The following is a 22,425-nucleotide window of genomic DNA, read 5'->3' on the forward strand; positions in this document are numbered from 1 at the left end:
CATACATTGAAACTCCCATAACATCTGCTAATTATAAAAAATAATTACAAACAATTAAAACCTTAGCTAAAAACAATGGATACCAATTAATATTTATCAATAGGTTGCTAGTAAAAACAAAAAACTTTACTTTAAAAGAAGCAACAATTGGACTCGGCCACCCCTACAAAAATGAATTATTAGGTTTTCATTGTTTGCCATACATTGGTGAACTGTCAGAAAAAGAAGATACAATTCTTAAACAAGAAGGTTTTAGAATATCTTTTAGAAGTACATGTTCATTTAAAAACATCCTCTCAAAACCTAAAGACAAGGTTGACAGGTTTCTATCATTAATTTACTAATCTATTATTTTTACTTGTCTTAATTAATAAATAAAAACACAAATTAATCATTATTTTGTAATTATTTTCTTACAGTATTTATTAATATAATATTTATTATGTGTGTTATAATTCCCACTTTTCGCATGTTCAAAATTGAGCGGCATTAAAAACCAGTTTCTCATTAGAACACCACATTGGCAGGTTCATTCTTTCAATTTATGACAAGATACGTGTTTGTAAATTCCGTCAACCTGATGATGACCTATAGGCTTCTGGATTGTTGAAAGCAACTAACTGTGAGTAGTAACTATCATTTTATAAAGACGTAATAATCTGGCAAATCTAATAATAACATTTATATTTTATTCAGAGTTGTTTTATGACTTACAGGGAGCTTTGGTAACATCCACGCGATCGGTGTCTTTAACAGGGATTTCATATGGGCTGGGGTCGAGCGATGGCCTGATCATTGCACTGCTGCTACGCTGAATTTTACTGCTGGCTCGGGCAATGTCACGCTCTGACCCACTCCTTCCCAAGCCTGACCTTCTAGGGCCACTGAAACAACAAAATCAAATGTAAAGTGGATTTTTTAAAAGGGATTTTAATCCAATTTTTACTTTGATCGGTCTAAATTCACACTCTTGGGTCTCGGTGGTGGCGTCGGCTTGGAAGAAGGTGTCGGAGCTTGGTTTTCCTCAGAACTGGAATCCTCTGTATTTCCAGCTTGATTTAAAGTGACTATAACACATTGATAAGTTGTTACATAAATGTACACAATTTATGAGCAAAAATTTACAATTTTGTGACTTTTCATAAACTAAATCAAATGCAAGTTACATGCGAAATATTGTAAAGGGTTAAAAAAAATTGTAAAGTTTTCATGCTGGAGACGATAAATGACTAATGATAACATTTATTAAAAATTACAAACATTGAGATAATTAGAGATACTCTTTACTTACAATAATAGAACAAATCTTTATAATTTGGTTTTCTCATCACTTTTAATAAGTTAAATAAATTCTAATAAAGAAAAAATAAAATATACGAACTGCTTGAATATGCTCCAGACAAACCTCTGCGCCTCGCTTCCATCCGTGACTTGCTTGTACTGTTGCTGGCCACTTTGTTCTGGGAGGATATCGTTGGGCGCATGATCCTAAGAGAGACGAGGCTCCGCTGCCCTGTCGCTTGGCTGATATCACTTTCTGAATCGCTCTAAACGAGATAAATGTTAAGGGGAAAATTCCAAATCACACCGGGCAATCGGTTTTACCTGGTTCAAAACTCCGACTGAACTGCTTCTCATCATCAGTGAACTTTTTGTACTCGCGTGCCTAGTCGAGCAGGATAGATTTTTCACAGGGCTGTGTGGTTTATTAACAAGTACTGCAAGGAATAAGGTTTTCTTTAAAAAAAAGGTTCATCCAATATTAGGTATGCCAACAAGAATATTTCAATTTTTGTCAATTCCTTCTGTCCTTATAAAAATTCAAACAATTTGGAGAAAAATAATTTACTTAAGCATGTAAATTGTTTCTGAACTACTCTTGCATATAGTTTCAAAAACAAAATTGATTTCTTTGACACACAAAAATCTACGATCAACAGGTCATACATTTATTTCTTGTAATTTTTTTTTATTTCTTCGTTGGAACACTTGAAAATAAAGAAAACTAGAAAATAGTCAACAATTGAATAACAAAAATATCAAACACAACACAACATAAATTTACCATGCACATTTAGAATTGCCTATACATTACAAACTAAATACAAAAAAAGAGCAGAAAAAATATACTAATTTATGAACATTTAATATATATATTTTAATCTGGAACTAAACTAATTATTTGATTTAAGGCACTACAACATAGCAAAATAACATTTACATCTATGTAAATAATTTAATTACAAACATATATTACAGCAATGTTGGTTTGTCCAGTTTGTAAAAATGTGCACTTAAGTTTTAATAAAAAATAAAGTTTATGGTTAATTAAATGATTGAATTGTTTAAAAAAAATATTTAATTAATTTTCTTTATTTTAAGGAAATGTGTATTATCACAATTAAACTTTGGTTGAATGAAATCTATTGAGAGAACCTATCTGAAGCGATAGTAGAAATAGTCGATTACATCAATACTGAAACTCGCAACTAACACCTCAACCGGTAGGTGAAAATCTAAAAACCAGTTAAAACACCTACTTTTTCTAAGTTTTTTGGTATTTTCAACGTTTCAAAAAGTTTTTTTTTTTACAGTTCTGGAGCGATAGATATCTAATATATAATCTAATATAAGGTAATAATATAATAGGTTTTGATCTACCTTCTAAATTTTAAACATGTATCTAAATATTTGACATACAAATTAATTAATAATTTAAAATTATTTTCTTATATTATTTTTTTTGGATAACATTTAGCTGTGTTGTAATTAATGTTTTTCGCACATTCAAATTAAACGGCATTAAAAACCAGCCTCTCATTGTAATGCCGCGCTAGAGAGGGATCGGCAGAGTGGGTTCACTCTTACAATTCATGTTTGTAACTCCATCAACTTGATGATGAGCATTTAATGCTTGAAATTCGCATAATTGAAAACAGCAAACTGTGAGTGAACACTATCTTAACATGCCTTCCATCTGCCACCCACCCCCGATCAATGAAAATGAACTTTATAATTAAACAAATCTAGAAGAAATTTGAAAGTCTGTTTAAAATTTTTTATGATATTTTAAAAACGTTTGCAATGAAATTCATATTCGCACATTTGAGATTTTTATTGTTGTCAGGGTGCATCCTTGAGCTATTCCAGAAACTAACTAATAATAGTAAATATACGTTTTACCATTTATAGAATTATAGACAATAAAGACAATCACAAGAATAAGATTCCTAGGATGAAAAATAAATTAAGGCTTACCTGTATTCGCACCTCTTTGCCTCGGAGAGGGGTTGGCCAGGTCGCTCAATGAGCACGCCCTCCTGATACCTCCGCTGTCATCTTGAACTACCAAACATATCATGCATTTCACACAACAAACAAACGAAAACTATTGACAACAATCAAATTCTAAAACTAACAAACTAGCAAGAGTAAAAATATGATATATGCAACACAGCAGTTTTACAAAAATTAAAAACAATAAGTGCTGTACATATTATGTTATAAACGATGAAAAAAATAAATATTCAATGAAATAAGTAGATGTTGGTAGAGGAAATCAAATATGTAAAAATTTAAAAATATTAATTAAATTCTAACAAAAAAAATAAATGGGTGTAAGGAAATTAAATAAATATAAACTAAACCAAAAAATAAATAAATAAAATGTTTTATTTAAAATAAAAACTACAGAAATTAAAATATTTAAAAAAATATAAATTTCGATAAATGAAACGTGCGATTTCACAAGAAAATAAAAATTCAAACACTACAACAACAAAATTACACTTACATAAAATAAAAGACTGAAAAAGTAAAACTTTACAGGTACCTGCAGTGCATTTATCTGGAAGGATCTGGCCATTTGCAATTTTTCTTGCGAGCTGGCTGCCAATGCTCGGTTTCCATTTTCGTTTGGGCGAGTTGGCGCAAGAGGAAGAAGTACCGGGTGTCGAGCTCTCTGAGTCGCAGGAAAACTCGTCTCTGGCACTTATCTTTTCGAAATTTTGTGACAAAAGCTTGACTCGTCCTCCGTTGAAATGTGGAAGATCACTCAGGTTGTTCAAGCCGGGATCTTTGACAGGCGAACCAAGAAGTTGATTTTTAAAAGAATTTTGCAACAAACTGATCTTGTCACTTTTCTTTCTAACTATCACCGTGTGAATGATCTTATTGCACTTTGTCTGCGAGTTTTTGTTACCTGTCGGGTATAATTTGGGTTTCGGCGGCTTATGCGCAACGACTGGATGTGATGCTTGCGAATTTGTCTTTTTCTGATCCTCTCTGTATTGGTGTTTTTTCAAAAGGGCTTCGGGCAATGTCGGCTTGAGGGGTCCGTTTCCGATGGGGATGAAAAACGATTCATTTCTATTCTTCATTTCTTCAGTCTTTTCCTTTACAGGCCACTCTTCAATGTTGTGAGCAAAAGGTGTTTCTGGACGGCTTTTGGAAGTATGTGAATGGGCGTTCTGTAGTTTCGAAGTTGTGTCTTGAAGGCTTCTCGTTCTGACTACAGACTGCTTCTGAGGTATTTCATCTAAATCTTCAGGGAGTTCCTTTACATCTCCGGTATCAGTCAAAATGCTTTCAGTGCTGCGAAAGACTTCTCGGTTGCTAAATAAAAATTGATATTCACTCTCATCAGTCAATATGCTCTCTGTGCTTCTACAGGTACTTCTACGGAGGAAAAAGCTTGCACTGCTGTGCCTCTCCCATCCCTCATTATTATCGTCGGCTAGTATGTTTTCTTCACTGTGAAATTTAGTTTTCTCGAACCGAGTGTCGTTCTTGAATCCTATAGAACTTGATGATCTTTCGAGTATCTGGTACTCACTCATACATCTTCGAGGCTTAGTCCTGAATTGATTGCACTCTTCAAGTGAGTCAGAACTGTACTCGCTCAAATCGGATTTGTCCTCAAGATAAATCCCGCATTTTTTACCGACTTCACTGAGATCGTCGACTGACTTAGATTCTCTACCAACATCTACTTCTTTCTCATTAATATTTACATAAAAACAACACGAGTAACGCTTGAAGCAGTTAGCCTTCTGAGCCACAAACCTCATATTGATATCGGGTTCGCAGAAAGACTTGGTCGGAGAAACGCTATCATTAATCGGAGACCCCGTTAGGGATGCATCCATCGACTTGCATCCGGATTTGTATGGGGAGACAGAGAGCTGAGAAAGGTTCAGGCTCACTGGGCGTTGGTTAGTCGGATTGTTAGTTCGCGGTTTTCGTGTAAACGTGCTGCTATCAATTTCATTACCTTGCTGGACTGTTCGGTGCCTCGGGACGGGTTTCGGTCGTGAATCGTTGTAAATCCCATGCATGCTTAAATCCTGAATACTCTGACTTGTTTTAAGAGTGGAACGATAACCAACCTGAAATTTATTTAATAAACAATAATTAAATTATTTAAATCGGTTAAACAAAATTAGAAAAAAAGACTTACACTCTGTAATTGCCGCCTAGTTTCTTGGATGCGTCTTTGCAGCTCTTCTCGTTTACTTACGGCTCCAATATCATTTTTAGTGTGTTTAGCAGCTTGAATCACGTTCGAATTTCTAGTACTTCCAGACTGGCTGCCATGATGCTGAGACGAAAGACTTCTCTTCCCTGAAATTATAGTCATAATGACAATTATTCAAACAGAAATTATACAACTATGAAAAATTAAAATGCCAGAAAGCTCACCTTTGGTTGTTGGGGATGAGGCATCTTCTGCACCACTTAATGATTCAAAAGTATTCTTCAAGAATTTCTCTCGATGGGCGATGACATCAAGAGCATCAGTGCTGAACGAATTAAAGTTTAGTAGTTGAAACATGTGAAATGAAATTAAACTTGCCTTATAGAGTGCATGTTGTGGTCAGAGGTAGGTGTAGTAGCATGGTCGTCGTCATCACTCTGGCTTCCAGACATAGACCGACTCGCACTTGACATTTCGCTTGTGACCATAAGCAGATCTGGCCTTTTTGATTTTTTCATAGATTTTCTCAATTCTGTTGAGTCTATGTTTGTGATAGGGAACTCCCGGTTTGGTTCATCGTGCTGAGGGATGTAAAGCGGCCTCCGGTTGTCACTCGATTCTCCTTCTGAGTAATCCTCAACATCACCATCATGCTCTGTACTTTCTATGTCCTACAAAAATATACAAAATATATAAAACAGTTTTGTTCAATGCTAAGTGAGAACAAACCTCATATTTAAAGCTTCCTAAAGAGCTATCATCTGTGTGATGTTTATTAAAATGATTATCACCTACTTCAGTCCCTCTCATAAGAGTAATTTTACCTCCAATCGCATGCTGGAACAAAAAAATTTCCCCATTTAAAACAATGAGTCATGAGTGGGGTAATTCTAGTGAATACAAATTCATGAAAAATTCTTCACCGGTTTACTATTGTGGTCCAAAATTTCCTGTATGCTTTCTGGGCAATGGAGAAAATCGATACTCGTATCACGGCTTACCTGCAATTAATTTGTTGTAGCTTTGTTTCAGTTTTTCTCAACATTCACAAATTGTGCAGAATGCCCGTGCGTGAAGAGAAAAAGATGCAGAAGAGGAAGCAATCGCTAATTTATCAAAGGAAAAATGCCCCCAAAAAACTATTCCTTCTAAAATAACAATCTACAAACCCTGACGTACAACAGAGCTTTATAAATAGCTCAGCTATACATGTACAAAGAGCTAACAAATAAAGCCAACACCAATGAGAATTAATAAAGTCCAGGAGGGATTTTCTGATATAACAAAACTGAACAGAAAACAATTCTACTTCTAAAAACAAACTACATTAATGAGAAAAGCTACCACAACCAGCTACTATGCCCAATGAGATTTTAATGCTTGTATGAACTGTTCATCCTGTTACTTCAAAGACATAATTACGTTCTACTACTTAATATAAAGTTAATTAAATTTTGATTTTAACAATAAATAATTATAAAATTTATTATTTATTTGAACATAAAACATTTTGATCTAACACACAAGTTTATGGTATTTATTTGGAAAAAATCCTGTAGAATACCATGAAAAACACGGAAAAAAATATTTGAAAATTATTCTGGAAAAAAAGAATAAATGTGTAATTAATCTCCAGAGGCATGCAAAGTGTCAAGTCTTTATTATAGAATAGTTGCATTCTGAAGTTGCTAGATAAGAAGCGAGAAGAAATAAATAGTTATAACATATTAAAGAGACCTGTAATGAAATACCTTTGACACGATTGTCGTTTCTCTTTTATGGTTTGAGAGGAGAGACCGGCCTGTTTCGGCTCCACTGTCGACAGAGCTGTCTTCTTTACTTCCATCTGAATCGAGTTTTTTGTCTGTTAATAAACATGGAGTTATTTATTTTTAAGCGATTTTGTTTTTCCAAGGTTAATACCTCCGGTAGCGAAAGGGATCATTTCACTGTCATATATTGATTTGATTGTGATTCCTGTGTGATCGATCCTGTGGGCCCATTTACCCTTAGGACCAGAAACTCTAATACCCCTGCTCTCGATTTCACCACCTTCGATTTCCTTCTTGGCCCAGACGGGCAACTGGCCAATACTGTCCGAAACCAAGATTAAACTTAGAAAGATAGCTAATTAAAAAAAAAAAAAAAACTTTTACAAAATAATACCTATAGTCGGTTGAGTTTGCATTGGGATCAAAAACTCCCAGAGGAGACGGTGCAAAATCATCATTATCTAGGTGAATTCCATTACTGATTTTCACCGGTTTCCTTTGAACAAAAATTATTATTTTTTTATTATTTTGTTTGTACCCTATAATATTTGTATATATTACAAGTGTAATCGCAAAACATTTTTTCACATGGTTACTGCTCTAACATTAATTATTCAGAAATCGTGAGATGCGGTCTGGTGTGATGTTGTTTCAATGTGACAAGAAAACATTTTCTTGTGCCGTTCTTGTGTGTTGTGTTGAGAGTGCCACGACACAGAAGAATGGCAGAAATACGCAGAAAACAAACACTTTGAGCCCTGAAGATGATCTCAATAAAGATCGAAACGTTGGCACGATAAAGAAAATGTTTTTCTGAAAGCTACATCACATCAGACCGCATCTCATGATTTCTGAATAATTATCGATTAATACTAATCACCACACATTTCTAACATTAATGCCAGCACTGCACCTGGAAGCACCAGCCATCGCTTAAGGATTAAGGGGCAAGGAGGTCTCAAGGCTATCGAGGAGTTTTTGGTATGTATGTTTAGGACGGATCAAGAGGTCAGTGTGAAGCTTGGAATTGGGAACAGATCAGTTTGTTGACAAAATGAATGTTTAGGTCATTATGGATAGTGAGGTTAGTGGCTTTGTCATTTTATCCGAAGAATTTTGATTGGAAAGATTGGATGTGCTGGATCTTGTTAGATGGCTATGCATAACCCCACATTTCCATTCTGTATGTCCACAGTGGTCATAGAAAAGTCTTGTATAAGTTTAATTTAGTATGGACTGTCTCCTAGTAAGTTGCTGTCTTTTAAGCCTTGGGTGAATTCCATGTCATCTGCTGTCTAGGTATACTTGAATTCTTGACTTGAATGGAAGTATAAATACATAAAAATTATTTACTTGTTTCTAGCAGCTTGTTGAGATAGCCGAGCCTGCATTGTCACCACCATGTCATGAGGCACCGTCCAGATCAAAACGCAACCGTCACCTGAGGCAGAGATGAGTCGTGAGCAATCCTGACTGAACCTTAAACCCGTGACTAGCTCGGAATGTCCTGACATGGTGGCCATACACTCGCCACTGTAATAGTCATAGATGCATAATGTCTTATCAGTGCATGAAGTCGCAACATAAATTCCACTCTGATCGAATGCAACCTTGAACAATCAACTTGTTTTTCAACACATTTTTCTGTCAAAGATTTTTACTTTGGAGGCAATTTTGTGGTACCTTTATAAGAGATCCTTCTTCACCAATAGATCCCTTGAAAGTCTTGGTGTGTTTCCCGCTGGAGACATTGTAGACACGAATGTTTCTGTCTTGGCAGGCTGTAATCACGTGTTTGTGCGAAACATCAACTTCCATGTCATAGAGGGTCGTCTTACCAGCAGCATTATAAACTCTGTTGAACTGCATTTGACCGTCTGGTCCCTACAAGCCAAAATATTAATAAACCTGCAAATTTAATACAAAAATAAATGACTTACAGGCTGCAACTGGCGAAATATAATAGATTTATCAGCACCGCATGAAACCATTTGGAGGTTGGGCTGTGTATTAAGGAATCTGACGGCCGTTATAGAAGAAGAATGATCATCCAACGTTTGCAAGAAATTGTAATCTTCATTTACATCGAAAACATGGACTAGTCTATCTCTCGAAGCAGAAGCCAGAAGCTTCTTTCCGTCCACTTGGCGGTTGTATTCTAATGTCAGTACTTCAGCATCATGAGCTTCGATAAGGCACAGCTCCTCTAATGTCGCGACATCGTGAACTCTGAAAAAATTTATTTATTAAGAAAAACACTTATAAAAATAAATTGACCATACCGTATATTCCCAGCCCGATCACCACTTGCGAGGTGTTTTCCATCTGGGCTAATTCTCAAGGATCGCACACCATTTTTGCCATCATAAGCAGCAGGATTATCAGTCTTTTCCCCTCCTATCAATTCCATATCTTTTAAACAGTTTAATTCTGGATCAATGTATAAAACCTTAATCAATTCCTGGAAATTCCGATGAAAACAGTGTTAAAAATTGAATAAAGAAACCTTATTAAAACAAAAGTACGAACTTTGCTGTAAATATTTCGTTGATATGCACTACCCGCCTGCGTTTTATGCTGAGAGTCGACATTCCAAATTCTAATTGTATCATCGCTAGAACAAGTGACAAAAGAACCAGGAGGAACATGCGGCAGGCTTCCTTCTGGGAACATTTCAACTCCCCATATGCAAGCCGAATGGTAAAGGTATGAATGAGATTTCCCAACCTGTAAAATTTACAATTAGTTAATAAGGTACAAGTTATCAAATAAATAATAAGCAAATCAAAATAAAAACGATATAGTAGTACACTACATAGTATTTTTGAAATCCATACATACAGTAAGCTTTGAACAGTATTTAAATTCACTAATTTCGTGGTCCGCTTGACCAATTAATATATTACAATTAATTAAGGTTTTTAGTTGAGATAAAAAAGTCAATGGCACGAGCGGGATTCGAACCCACAATCTTCGGCTAGATACGCTGCTGCTCTACCACTTGAGCTATCGTGACCTCGATCCACTCGGACACCAACTTCCCATCCAAACCCCACCTTTTGAATTTTCCCTCCTTTTTTGCCATTTTTCAAAAGTAGTGAATTTAATGATTAAATCACTAAAGCTCTCCGTGGCCATTTCATTTGTCGTCGAGAATCCAATCCGATTACATGAGATTTGAAAAATGGCAAAAAAGGAGAGAAAATTCAAAAGGCCGGGTTGAGATGGGAAGTTGGTGTCCGAGTGGATCGAGGTCAAGATAGCTCAAGTGGTTGAGCAGCGGCGTATCTAGCCGAAGATCGTGGGTTCGAATCCCGCTTGTGCCATTGACTTTTTTATCTCAACTAAAAACCTTAATTAATTGTACAATATTTAAAGTTAACTTTAAAAATAGTATTTAGAAGAATAAATGTTTAGTTTGTAATCAACTAAATAATTAATAACATCTTACAAAAGTAGTAAATATTCTAGTTTACATCAAAAGCAAACACAAGTGTTATTGTCTAACAAATTAAAAACGTCAAGCTGGTAAATATTTACCCTTTTTATATCTCGAACATCCCAGATGTAAAGGCTGTGATCGTTATAAACACATGTAAGTTTTGAATTTCTTTCATCGTAGCTAACTGCGATCGCATCGGGATATTTTGCTTTTTGAGGATGAGTTGCCATATGTCTGTTTTTAAAGGTAATATCAGATTAGAAAAGAAAATCATAATTTTTAAGATATAAATAATTACTTTAAATCTAGAAAGTATTTTTTTTTAAACTAAACACACCATTTATTTTTATGCCATATATTTTAATTGCTAATGCATTTTGGGCCACATCCCTGGTCCTTTTTCAGAGCTTACTATTTAGCTAAATGGAACTACTTTGTCTGGAGTTTCATTTAGCTAAATAGTGAGCTCTGAAGAGGTTCCATGGACGTGGTCTGAAATGCATTAGCAATTAAAGTATATGGCATAAACAAATAAATGATGTGTTTAGTTAAAAAAATAACCAATTTTCTAGATTATTAAATTAAAATTAATAAAAAAAATACTTACGTTATATCTAGACCTTGAGCAACATCGACACCCAGGTAATGAGTACGAGGTAAGGTAGTTATAAACTGAAGGGTGTGGGGGTTGAAACACCTAACTATTCCATCAGCGCAGCCAATGAATATTCTATCCTCACCTAGTGTCATGCAGTTAGCACTGGCTGTCTGTAAACGAGTTGAAATTGATTAATCAAGAATGTCCATATTAAATTTGTGGCTTACCCTGAGTTCAACCCATTTATCAAGAAGACGCCTGTTGTTAAACTCACATAGAAGACCCGACCTCGTAATGGTGTAGGTCGAGTCTGCCGTCTCACCCCTTCCGCATGCAACATCTACGAAATCGTTGTTCCTCTGTTCTCCGAGTATCGCTGACCTCCCCATCAATGGCACAGGTTCTTTGTACTAAATCAAGTTCAATGTTAGTTTTTTCCTTTTTTAAAATATTTATTTCATTACCTTGGCCCCTCTGTGGTATTCCAAGTACCAGAATTTCACATGGCGGTTACCCACTGTTACAAAATAAGTTCCGTTTTCAGCAAAGGATATAGCCTTGACTTTGGTAGACACTTTGTTTGACGCGACTTTCAATCCGGCTCGCCAATCCCAAACATTCACAATCATGTCATGTTGAGATCCAACTGACACAACATATTTTTGAGTCGGTGAAAACGCCTAGAAACACACAATAACCAATCAAAGCTAAAATTAATTAAGAAATATTAATCATAATGATAATTACAATTAATTAAGGTTTTTAGTTGAGATAAAAAAGTCAATGGCACGAGCGGGATTCGAACCCACGATCTTCGGCTTGATACGCCGCTGCTCTACCACTTGAGCAATCTCTTTTGAATTTTCTCTCCTTTTTGCCATTTTTCAAATGTCATGTAATCGGATTGGATTCTCGACGACAAATGGGTTCGAATCCCGCTCGTGCCATTGACTTTTTTATCTCAACTAAAAACCTTAATTAATTGTAATATATTAATTGGTCAAGCAGACCACAAAATTAGTGAACATACTGATAATGTCAATTTCAAATAATAACATACAGTTGTTGATAAATAGTTCTTATTGTTTGCTCTAAGAATCACCAAAAGTTTGATTTAAAAAAAATGTATTATATGTTTATTAAAAATAAATCCTAAGCGAATATTAAGGAAGAGAGCAAATGGTTTAACAAATATTCAATAAATACAGATGCTAATAAATAAGTTTTTTTTTTAACATGCAACCTACAAGTGGCAGCAAATAATAACATAGTATTGTGAGATTTCTTCATGAGATCTGCACAGTGATGAATCTGCAGTTTAGTTACGTCTAATCATTTTGTTCTGCCTATCCAATATAAAAATATATATTACATATAAGTGAGGGCAGGTTTTCTGTTATGAACATGCTAAAAAAGTCTTACTCGCTCCGATACAATTTCCAACAAACTATGTATGTTGAATGAAAACTCCAAACCCAAGCACAGCTTAGGTTCTATGACTACTCCTTTGAGGCTGAGATAACCAGTAGTCAGTTTAACCCTTGCTCCTCCCAGAACCACAAATCACTTTGGAGTTAAAGGAACTGTTCCTTTATTAATCAAATTTTATGAACGATATATGGAAGTACAACAGTGCAATGGTATTTGTCTCCTTTTCTGCCACACAGAAAGAAATTCTAGGAGTTGGACCTTATTGTTTTAAGTTTTACAAGGACAGATTACTGATTCATATTGGATTTGTTGTCAAGTGAAGGTGAAGTTCTGTCATAATGTCAATTATATATTATCGACCCCGCCAAAGCTGTAGATGTGCATTTAGGATGCCCAGAAAATAAAAAACTAGACCGCACAGTTTGGACAGCCCTTGGTGGCATTTTTAGCTGAAGCAATGCAAGATGAAAGTTTTAACATGAACTTGCATTAAAAAAAAAAAAGTTTTTGATGGATGAGATTTAACAAACCTACAGCAGAAGAAAGGAGTTTTCCGATCTTCAGAAGGAAGACCGCCAGGTCATCGACACGTTGTGCACTATTGTCATAGTAGTCCAAAGTTAATTTCTGATTTAAGACATCATTGTGATCCTACTTTGAACCTACTGATCTATACCTGTGGTAAGTCAGGATGGGACTCCAAAATAACCCATAACATGAAAAAAAAAAAACATTGTAACGTGTCTTTGTTACAGTTTGCTGTTCACAATCCATTTCCCACATTCATAAATCGTATCATTCTATGATTCAGACTAGAGATAGGGGCTATTGCCCCAACAGGCCACTAGTTGATCAACATTGCCTAAAAAACATCAAGTAAAATGCCTGGAAACAAGCAAACTGCAAATAATTAATTGATACTTAATTCTCCGAATATTCACTATAGTGAAATCTGCGTTTAAACATTTTTTTCCTATTTTTTAAGAAAATCAAAAAAATTTCCATCCCAATTAAAGGGCTTATTTTTGATCAAAATATATTTTCATAATATAACAAGACAAAAAAATTCCACCCAACTGATTTTTTTCATTTTCTCAATAAAAGAAAATTCTGCCCTTAATTTGTCTCGTTATTTTTATCAATAAATATTTGTTTATGCTGTTTTAAATGGGGAATATCAATTGGACGTAACACACTTAATCCTTAATCCAAAATGAGGATAAAGGATTTTTCAATGTCTAATTTTTACGGAATTGAAAATGTTTATTCAGTCTCATTTGAATACTGAAACAATAAACTGTCTCATTTTCATCATTTTCTTAATTTCAATTTTTAAACTTAAAAATTCCACTTAGCGCTGAGGATGTTGCGCGTGGTGTGGCTCTTAGTGATGATGGACGTTCCATCAGGTATGTGGCTATTGCCATTAGAGTTCCCTACAAAACACTGTGAGACACCATTAGCCGTTTTCGAGAAACTGGGTCCTACATTAGAGGGCCTGGTTCTGGATGCCCTAGGGTAACAGAACCACAGGATGACCATTTTTTGACTTTGAAAGTTTTGCGAAACCGGCCACTTACTGTTTTTCAAGCGATTCATCAGGTCCTGGAAGTTCACAGTGTCCAAATTTCTGAACGCACTGCTCGAAGAAGATTAAATCAGTATGGACTGATGGCTTTTCACCCCATAAGAAGACCAGAATTGACCATAACACACGGAGTTGCACAGTTCCTCGAGAACCCAGCCATTGGTCTTTGGGCGATTGGTCTGCTGTACTTTTTGCAGATGAGTGTAGATTTGCTCTACGATCTCCACATGGGAGTGAAAGAGTGTGGGGAAGGCGAAATGAAAGGTACGAAGCCTGTAATTTTTCCCAGAGCCAACCTTTTCAACCTAGCTCAGTGATGGTGTGGGCAGGAATTTCAATGAAGAGTCGACTGAGTTGGTTGTGGAGGGTCTTTGACGACCACTCACTATATAGAAGAAATTTTGGAACATCACGCGTTGCCTATCAGTGATGAAATCAGTGACAATCCTATTCTAATGCACGATAATGTCTGTCCTCGTGTCGCTCGCATAGTACAAACGTACCTTCAAGAGCATAACATCAGGGTCTTAGCTCTGAACATTTATGGGAAAACCTTAAAAGACAAATAAGAGCACGTCCATTACTTCCTGATACAATCCACGATTTTAAAAGGTCTCTTCGTGAAGAATGGGCTAACCTCCAGCAAAGAGACATTTCCAGACTGGTAGAAAGTATGCCGAGGAGTCTTCGAGATGTAATTAAGGCAAGAGGAGGAAATACACAATATTGAATTGTTAATTAAAAATCTAAAACAAAATTAAACAAATTTTATCTGCCTGTCTTGTTTTAAATCTTTTTAATTTTTTATTTTCCTTAACAATTTACATTTTTTTAAAACTTTTTTTAGACAAAGACTCAATTATTAGTCTTATATAAAACGTGAAACTTTAATTAATATATAAAAATATATCCAAATCAAGTTATATTACAAGTGGGTGGAATTTTTTGCCTGTCAGTGTACATGTGTTATACTATTACTTACTATGTGCATATAAATTTGTAGTATCAAATCTAAAGCTCCAACCTATTTTACAGCTTTGCCAACTCAAATTAGCACCAATTGGTTTTGACAATAATAAATAATGAAAGCAAAAACCATAATGCCAGTGATAAAGTAATAAAAATTTATTGAGCAAGAGCAGAACTGGCGAAACCGTGATATACAATAAAAATTAAAATACAAATGTAACAAAATACAAATCCAAATGAAAATGGTGGAAGTTTTTTAAATTAAAACTTCTCAGCATGATTTCTATTAAGATTGAGAGGAGAGTGTGGCAAAACCTTTTGTTCCACAAAGAATTGCAAATATTTTTCATGTATTTTTAGTAAAGAAGTAAAACAACAAAGCATAACATTTATCTTCAAGACGTGTTGATGGTACAATATCCAGCAGACAGAATATTATTCTATTGCTGAAACAAAGTTTTTTCTTATACTTTGTATTATTTATTTATTATTTCGACAAAGTATTGTTATAATATTATTATTTTATTTTAATATTCAAGACACTTTTTATTGTATTGGCAGGTGCTGAGTTCATGATGCACAGTTGGATAGACAATACCAATAATATGTTGTACTACAGAAAAAGATTTTTTTTAATGCAATAAAACTATGTATTCCTTACTTTGAGATTATTATTAAGTGTAAGTCTAGATTTGAGGCGGTAAGTCAATAGTCAATCGTTTTCTTTAGAGAATGGTGCCGACAGTGACACCCTTTCCGGTTGAAATAGAAATCTATACAATGCTTTATTGCCGGAGAAAGAGAGATTGTCTCAAATTGTCCTCGAGAAATCCGGGTCGATTAAATGTAGCATTATTCTTCCCGACTAACGAACAAAGGCCTGCGACCTCGAAAATATTTATTTCCCACCGGGATTTTTTCGTAAATGTCTTCGAAGTGGGACGACAGAGGTCTTTCGACCTTCCAAATTACTAGACAAAATTGGCCAAAGCTCTTTTCTTCTTTGAAGGCCGAGTTGTTGGGATTCCAAAATCCCTTTCGATCGTAACCATTACTCGGGCACTCGAACGTAAAAAAAGTGGATTGGACGGTTTTCATCAAATTACATGATCTCAAGAGAGATACTTTCAAAAAGCCTAGTTTCACTTTCAAGGTTCCAGTGTTTTACAAAAGGTCCATTAACATAATTTCGCGCAGTCCGGTCACGATGTGGAAAGTGGATTTTGACGTACGTCCTGCCAAATATATGTTGAACACAGCATAAACGGCACAATTATTATCACTATTAGAACACCGATTCTAAGCGTATGCGGTTAATTTACAGCCGATGGACGAGTATCGGTTACGCGTCACACTTCTTGGCTTAGTTTCCGGCGGATAGTCTTACTGACAACCTCGATGAGATTTTTTAAAAAACTATGTAATAATTTTAGTTATTAATGATCTTCGGCACGACTCCAGTTCAAACTCTTACTCTCAGTTTTCACCCGAAAAAAATTTTTCGACGTAGGTTCGTGGTTTTAATGAGGTCAGCCTACGAGATGAATTTGCCTTGGGACATGAAGGCTTTATAGCAACCGAGTTGAAAAGTTAGTCATCAAATTTAAACTTTAAATTTAGTCCATTTACGTTGTACTGGTCAAGTGACCAAGTTACTCGTTCAATTAATTATTCTATCTATGGAAGGTCCCGGATTTAGCCGAAGGTCATGGGTTCGAATCCCGCTCGAGGCACTGACTTTTTTTTATCACAACCAAGACCTTCAATAGAAAGAATAATTAATTTAAATTTAGTTTTAGAAAAGGCAATAGATTTAGTTTATGTACTTAGAATACAATTGAACGTATAATTTGTCAAATCGGTACCAGAAGCGTGTAGGTATTGTATTATAGCACGTTCAGTGGTTCGTCTATGTGCTCACCTTAATATCAACGAAATAACACGAAACCAGGATGATCGTTCAATATCAAACAGCAGTTTAGTGGATAGATCGAAGAAAAAGCAGGATCTGAAAATCCTGATTTGCTGCTTTACTGGTCTTGCTCGACAGACACCTTTCGACAACGTCTTGTTTCACCTAGCTTATAACCCTGACTAACCACTGAAAACGAACTCTGTTAAAGGTAGAATGTGATGAACCTGTAGTGTGATGTTCTTCGTCTCCGTTAATTTTCGGTTTCGGCCTTTTCCTAGTTGTCCTCTTACTCAGTTGATAACCTTGTGTTAATATTAATGAAGTCATTGCTGGAAGGTACAATGTGATGTGGTTGAAACATGGCCACCTACGCTATGATAATCCCAGGCCTGAAGGCTTTGCCTGTCTAGACCTGATTCGGCATTTTCTTCGGTTTTCTCTTACTCAGTTATAACCCTGGCCCACACTGAACATGAAGATCAGAGTTAAAAGAAAGAAGGTGATGAACCTGTGGTATAATCATCTCACTCTTCGATAATCTTAGCCATTCTAGTTTAGCTAGCTTTGCCTGTCAAGCTTTCGACAGTATCTTGTCTCACCTATTATGGACCCACCACCGAAGATGATGTATAATCGTTTCACTCTTCGATAATACCAGCATTCCAAGTTTAGCTGGCTTGCCCGTCGTCGGTGCCTTGACTTACCCAGCTTATAACCCTGATCCACCGTTCAAGAAAACATTGCTGGAAGGTAGAAGGTGATGAGCTGTAAGCACGATCTCACTTTGCGATAATACCGGACTGCTTAATTTCACGGCTTTACCTGTCAAGGCGTGTTTCGGCCTTTTCGTCGGTGTCTTCTCTCACAAAACTTTTAACCCTGACCAAAACATTGAATTAGCGAACATTGTTGGAAGGTAGCAGGTGGTGGGCCTGAAGCAATGTCATCACTCATCTGTGATAATCGATGAAACTGTAAGATAGGATGTTTTCGATAATTTTTTCTCTGCCCAGCTTCGCTAGTTTTGCTCGTCAGTTGAAATTTTAGCTCGTTTAGCTACTTTCGAATCTTACAAACTACAAGTTCATCACCCCCTAGCACTGAAGAAGATATAACCCACTTCTGTAAATTACTAGAAATATTAAAGCGAACATTCGATCTAGGAAAAAAGCGAGATGCATTATATAGACCAACCATTCCAGGGATGATTCATAAACAAGGCCACTAACAATTATTATAATTGAAGTTTACTTACGAGGCAGTTGATGGAGTATTTGTGCCCGGAGAGCTCGGCGACCATCGTGTTCTCCTGTAGGTCCCAGAGCCTGAGGGATGGGCAGTGGCCGCATTCGCCGGTGGCCAGGAACTTCCCATCGGATGAGAAGCCGACGCAGGTGATGGTCTTCTTCGAATTGTTCATTATGTGCGTCTGCCTCCCCCGGACCAAATCCAGCAGTACGACCGTGCATCTGCAACAATAGACAACAATTAAATATGTATCGGTAAATCTGTAATTTCTTGAAAAACGAAAGATTCAAGCTGAAGGTGAAGGATCACTGCCTTATTTACTAGTATATTGGCCCTTCGGTGCCTTTATCTTCGGAACTCCTTGGCCAAATTTAATGAAATTTTGTTAACTTGTTGTTCAGTGTTTTATGATGATATTATCTATGTGAATTTGGAAAATATGTTAGTAAAAAAAAGTTACTATGTTGATATCAAACGTACTTTTCAGGAAATGCGCGTATAAGCCAAATTCCCCCCTTTTTGTTATTGTAAACTTCATGAAGCCAATCCTATCGAATTTTGTAAAATAGATTTTACTACTTAGTAATTTTTACCCATACTTTCTACTATATCCTGCCTAGATCAAATTTTATACATTTTGTTTCTAAAATGTGGCTCGTGAAGGCTTATTATGAATTCACCATTTTATCAGAATTTTGTTTTAATTTGTAAGTTAGAGTTTTATCTTTTATTATTATGACGCGACCGAGAAAGGGTTTTTCAAATTTATTCCCTCTTTTCAAAAAAATATTTAGGGTACATGAGGTAGTAACATTTTTATTTAATTTATGCCAAAATGTCCTGAAAGAATCGAAGTTAAAAATAAAAACCAAATTAATTCGTTTTTATTACTTATTCTTTTTGGTGGCAACTTTAAATGAGTGGTCGAACGAAGCTATTTTAACCCCAATGACAAGAATTGAATCCGTTTAGTTCGCCTTAATGGATGATGGAATCACAAGCGAAATAAATTTAGCAATTATTGGATTAATTTTTATCCCTCTCAAATATTCTTTATTGATCAAATTAAGTTATTTTTGTACTGAATCAGTCTTAATATTAAAATGCCTAATACACTGCATCGTTGAAAACGAGATGAGAATGAATTAATCAGCAAACTAAAAAACTTCATTTTTTCGATTTGATGTTATTTTGCCTCGTTATATTTATGCCTTATTATGTGTTTGGATTTAAGAACTTGGAAAAAAAAAATGACAAAGCCAAATGAAATTCTTCATGCAAACCTGAATTTCCAGCCATCGAAACTGATTCTAAATATCAATCTAAATTCTGGCCGACTGGCCAAGAAAACTAAATTTGCGGAAGTTGGGTCGAGCACGAATCGCTCCGTGATTTCCTCGCTTGGTGCAAACTTTCCCAAGGTATTTTGTTTAGCGCGTCGAACCGGAAATGCTCAACTTTTACCTCGTTTCGAGGTACATTTACACGATGCTAAAATCTTATACGTACCACGGCACAATTTAGTCGTGAAAAGTAATAACTTGAAGTTCTTTTGATTGGCCTTCTTGCACATATATTGCACAAGTAGGGAGGAGACCGACCAAGAAAAACGAAAAAATTGAAGTCAAGCTTTCGCCTATTTATGCCTTCTTCAGGACTACAATATATTTCTTAAGTTCAAATAAATAGCATCACAAGAATTTTTTTATTTAGTCTCCGTGTGGACCTCAGAGACGAAACAACTAGCATTCCTGGCAAGTTAAGTTATACATTGTAGTCCTGATGAAGAATTTTTGAAATTTTCTTTGCTTAGCCTCTTCCCAGATATTAATACTACACATATTAATAACTTGATTATAAAGTTTATCTTGTTTTTATTTCATTTTTGTAAGTTAGCTAAATTCAAACCGATTAGCCACCGATCAGTTTGTAGGTTTTAAAAGTTTTGATTTATTGCCAGTATTAATCATTGCTATTTTTGCCTTTTACAAGAGAAATTAAAAATGAAATTTATAATTTTCCTAGCTTTAAACATTTTACTGGGCTTTTTGGTTGTGTTTCTCCAAAGAAAAAATTCCAACAATGAAAACATTCTGGGAGACAAATTCGATAGTTTAAACTATATTAAAAGGGGGCAAGTTTTTTATAATTTAAAGTTGCCCAATAAATAAATGGGTGTGTCCAGTTGCTCTTTATGGCGATGACTGAAATGATTTTGTTTACCAAATTAGCACTCCAAATCAGTTTTATTAGCACTCATTCAAAGTGAATTAAAAACAGGGTCACCCAACAAAAAAACCATAAATGTGAAATACGCATATCCAATTTCCAGCCAAACTCGTTATTTTTACCAATTTGCCAAAGTAATCGAAAAAGAAGGAAAAAAAATTAAAAACTAGGGTGTCGATTTCAGTCGAACTAAAATACACATCAAGAGGGAATAACTTCAACGTTAATCGAAGACTTGAACTGATCTAGAGATAAGCAGGACAAAAAAAATATCTATACAACCACAATCGGATTGTTATGGCAGAACAATCGACTATTCATCAGTTTACACCCAAGGGTCAGAAAGTTTCATTAACTAAATTCTCGCTTTGTAATTTACACTTCCTAATCAGTTTGTTTGTTTAGTTCTCTGTACTTTGCTGAGGCATTCCAAAGACAAAATTCAACAGGTTTTCAAGGCAATTTTTTGGTGTTTCTATCATTCTTCTTAGAAACATTGAAATCGTCTACCATTCGTTATTCATCATTATTGGTAATCTCGTACCAGATTGGCAGACAAAACAATGTCATCGAAACAACAATTTTAATTCAAATGAGAGAATGTTACATGAAAAATTACAAATTATGTAAAATAATACTAAACATGGTTTTACAGAGCTCAGCCAGTTTAAATGAAATGCGATGTTGTTTTGGCAATTGGATTTTTTAACATTCTGACTTTTATAAAGTAAAAAATTGCGAAGTTTTGTTAGTTGTTTTTAATATTTTGGTAGTTTCTTACTTTTCAATAAATACAGAATATTTTGCTGTATTATGAAGTGAAGTTTTGTAAGTAATTTTTGTCTCTCTGTTGTTTGTTGTTGCATCTGAATTGCATTTTGCTGTTGTTTCAAATTAAACGTGTCCAAAACAACATATTTTTCGTAGAATAATGTTAATATTCTTACTAAAATTCAAAGGAGAGTATGTGCTAATACAACCACCATATACCAATGATACCAACATAAGTGCCTTACCAATTTAAACAATTGCAATTCCCGATTAAACTGGCTTTTTGCAGTAATGATAAACAAATCACAAGATCAATGATTATGTGGATTGAATTAGTAGAATCCACGGTTTTCTGATGGACAAAATTATACGTTGCATGCTCCAGGATGAGGGATTTGTTGTTTGTATATATATCAAATGGAATCACCAAAAACAGTGTATATTCACGAGCACAGCAATAAATTTAACGCTGAATACAACAGCAATTACAATTTAATACAATGTAATCCAAAACAAAAATAATATCTAATATGATGACTAAATACAATTATTGATATTCATTTAATTTACATATATGACCATAGCAGATGTATATTCAAAATAATGCGCTAAGTAACACTTTTTATTATCCCCCTGGGGAACGCCGGGTTATAAAGCTGTTTCTTAATTAATTAATTAAGTTAATTGATAATAAGCTTTGTTTGGAAATACTGGTATTTATGATATACTGACAGCTGTACGTCTGCCAGAAGTTTAACGTAATATGATTCATAGAATAAACAGTATATTGTGTAAAGACATATAAATACAATAACGAAAACCTTTTTTATATAAAATCACGTTAAAGTTCTTTTTTATTTATATCAGAATTACCAGTAAGCTCATATAATGAGAGATTTCTATATGATAATGCCTGTAGAACTAAGTTTTTAACAAGAATATTACTCTTTAAGATATTTATTCAATTTTTCTGAATAATCTTTTTT

The 22,425-nt window shown here is 35.0% G+C and overlaps 1 protein-coding gene across 8 annotated transcripts in view; it reads right to left on the minus strand.

Annotated features, from left to right (window-relative positions):
- Nucleotides 1-22,425, minus strand: part of LOC106672673 (mitogen-activated protein kinase-binding protein 1) — a 174,836-nt gene that overhangs the window by 3,255 nt on the left and 149,156 nt on the right. For 5 of the 8 annotated variants that reach the window (XM_014404271.2, XM_014404274.2, XM_014404273.2 and 2 more), the window contains 24 exons: nt 18,447-18,660; nt 11,753-11,968; nt 11,516-11,698; nt 11,298-11,458; nt 10,789-10,924; nt 9,778-9,975; nt 9,531-9,709; nt 9,189-9,477; nt 8,932-9,132; nt 8,602-8,858; nt 7,643-7,744; nt 7,400-7,569; nt 7,228-7,340; nt 6,400-6,477; nt 6,206-6,313; nt 5,855-6,147; nt 5,701-5,801; nt 5,459-5,622; nt 5,273-5,387; nt 3,259-3,345; nt 1,606-1,718; nt 1,382-1,547; nt 947-1,067; nt 715-884 (listed from right to left, as the gene is read on the minus strand). In XM_014404271.2, coding sequence (XP_014259757.1) covers nt 715-884; nt 947-1,067; nt 1,382-1,547; nt 1,606-1,718; nt 3,259-3,345; nt 5,273-5,387; nt 5,459-5,622; nt 5,701-5,801; nt 5,855-6,147; nt 6,206-6,313; nt 6,400-6,477; nt 7,228-7,340; nt 7,400-7,569; nt 7,643-7,744; nt 8,602-8,858; nt 8,932-9,132; nt 9,189-9,477; nt 9,531-9,709; nt 9,778-9,975; nt 10,789-10,924; nt 11,298-11,458; nt 11,516-11,698; nt 11,753-11,968; nt 18,447-18,660 — 3,935 coding nt within the window. The remainder of the gene's footprint in view (nt 1-714; nt 885-946; nt 1,068-1,381; nt 1,548-1,605; nt 1,719-3,258; nt 3,346-5,272; nt 5,388-5,458; nt 5,623-5,700; nt 5,802-5,854; nt 6,148-6,205; nt 6,314-6,399; nt 6,478-7,227; nt 7,341-7,399; nt 7,570-7,642; nt 7,745-8,601; nt 8,859-8,931; nt 9,133-9,188; nt 9,478-9,530; nt 9,710-9,777; nt 9,976-10,788; nt 10,925-11,297; nt 11,459-11,515; nt 11,699-11,752; nt 11,969-18,446; nt 18,661-22,425) is intronic. The other 3 variants (XM_014404272.2, XM_014404276.2, XM_014404275.2) reach the window with 3 other exon arrangements.

Source organism: Cimex lectularius, unplaced genomic scaffold (assembly GCF_000648675.2).
Source record: "Cimex lectularius strain Harlan isolate CLEC.00 unplaced genomic scaffold, Clec_2.1 scaffold61, whole genome shotgun sequence".
NCBI lineage: Eukaryota > Metazoa > Arthropoda > Insecta > Hemiptera > Cimicidae > Cimex > Cimex lectularius.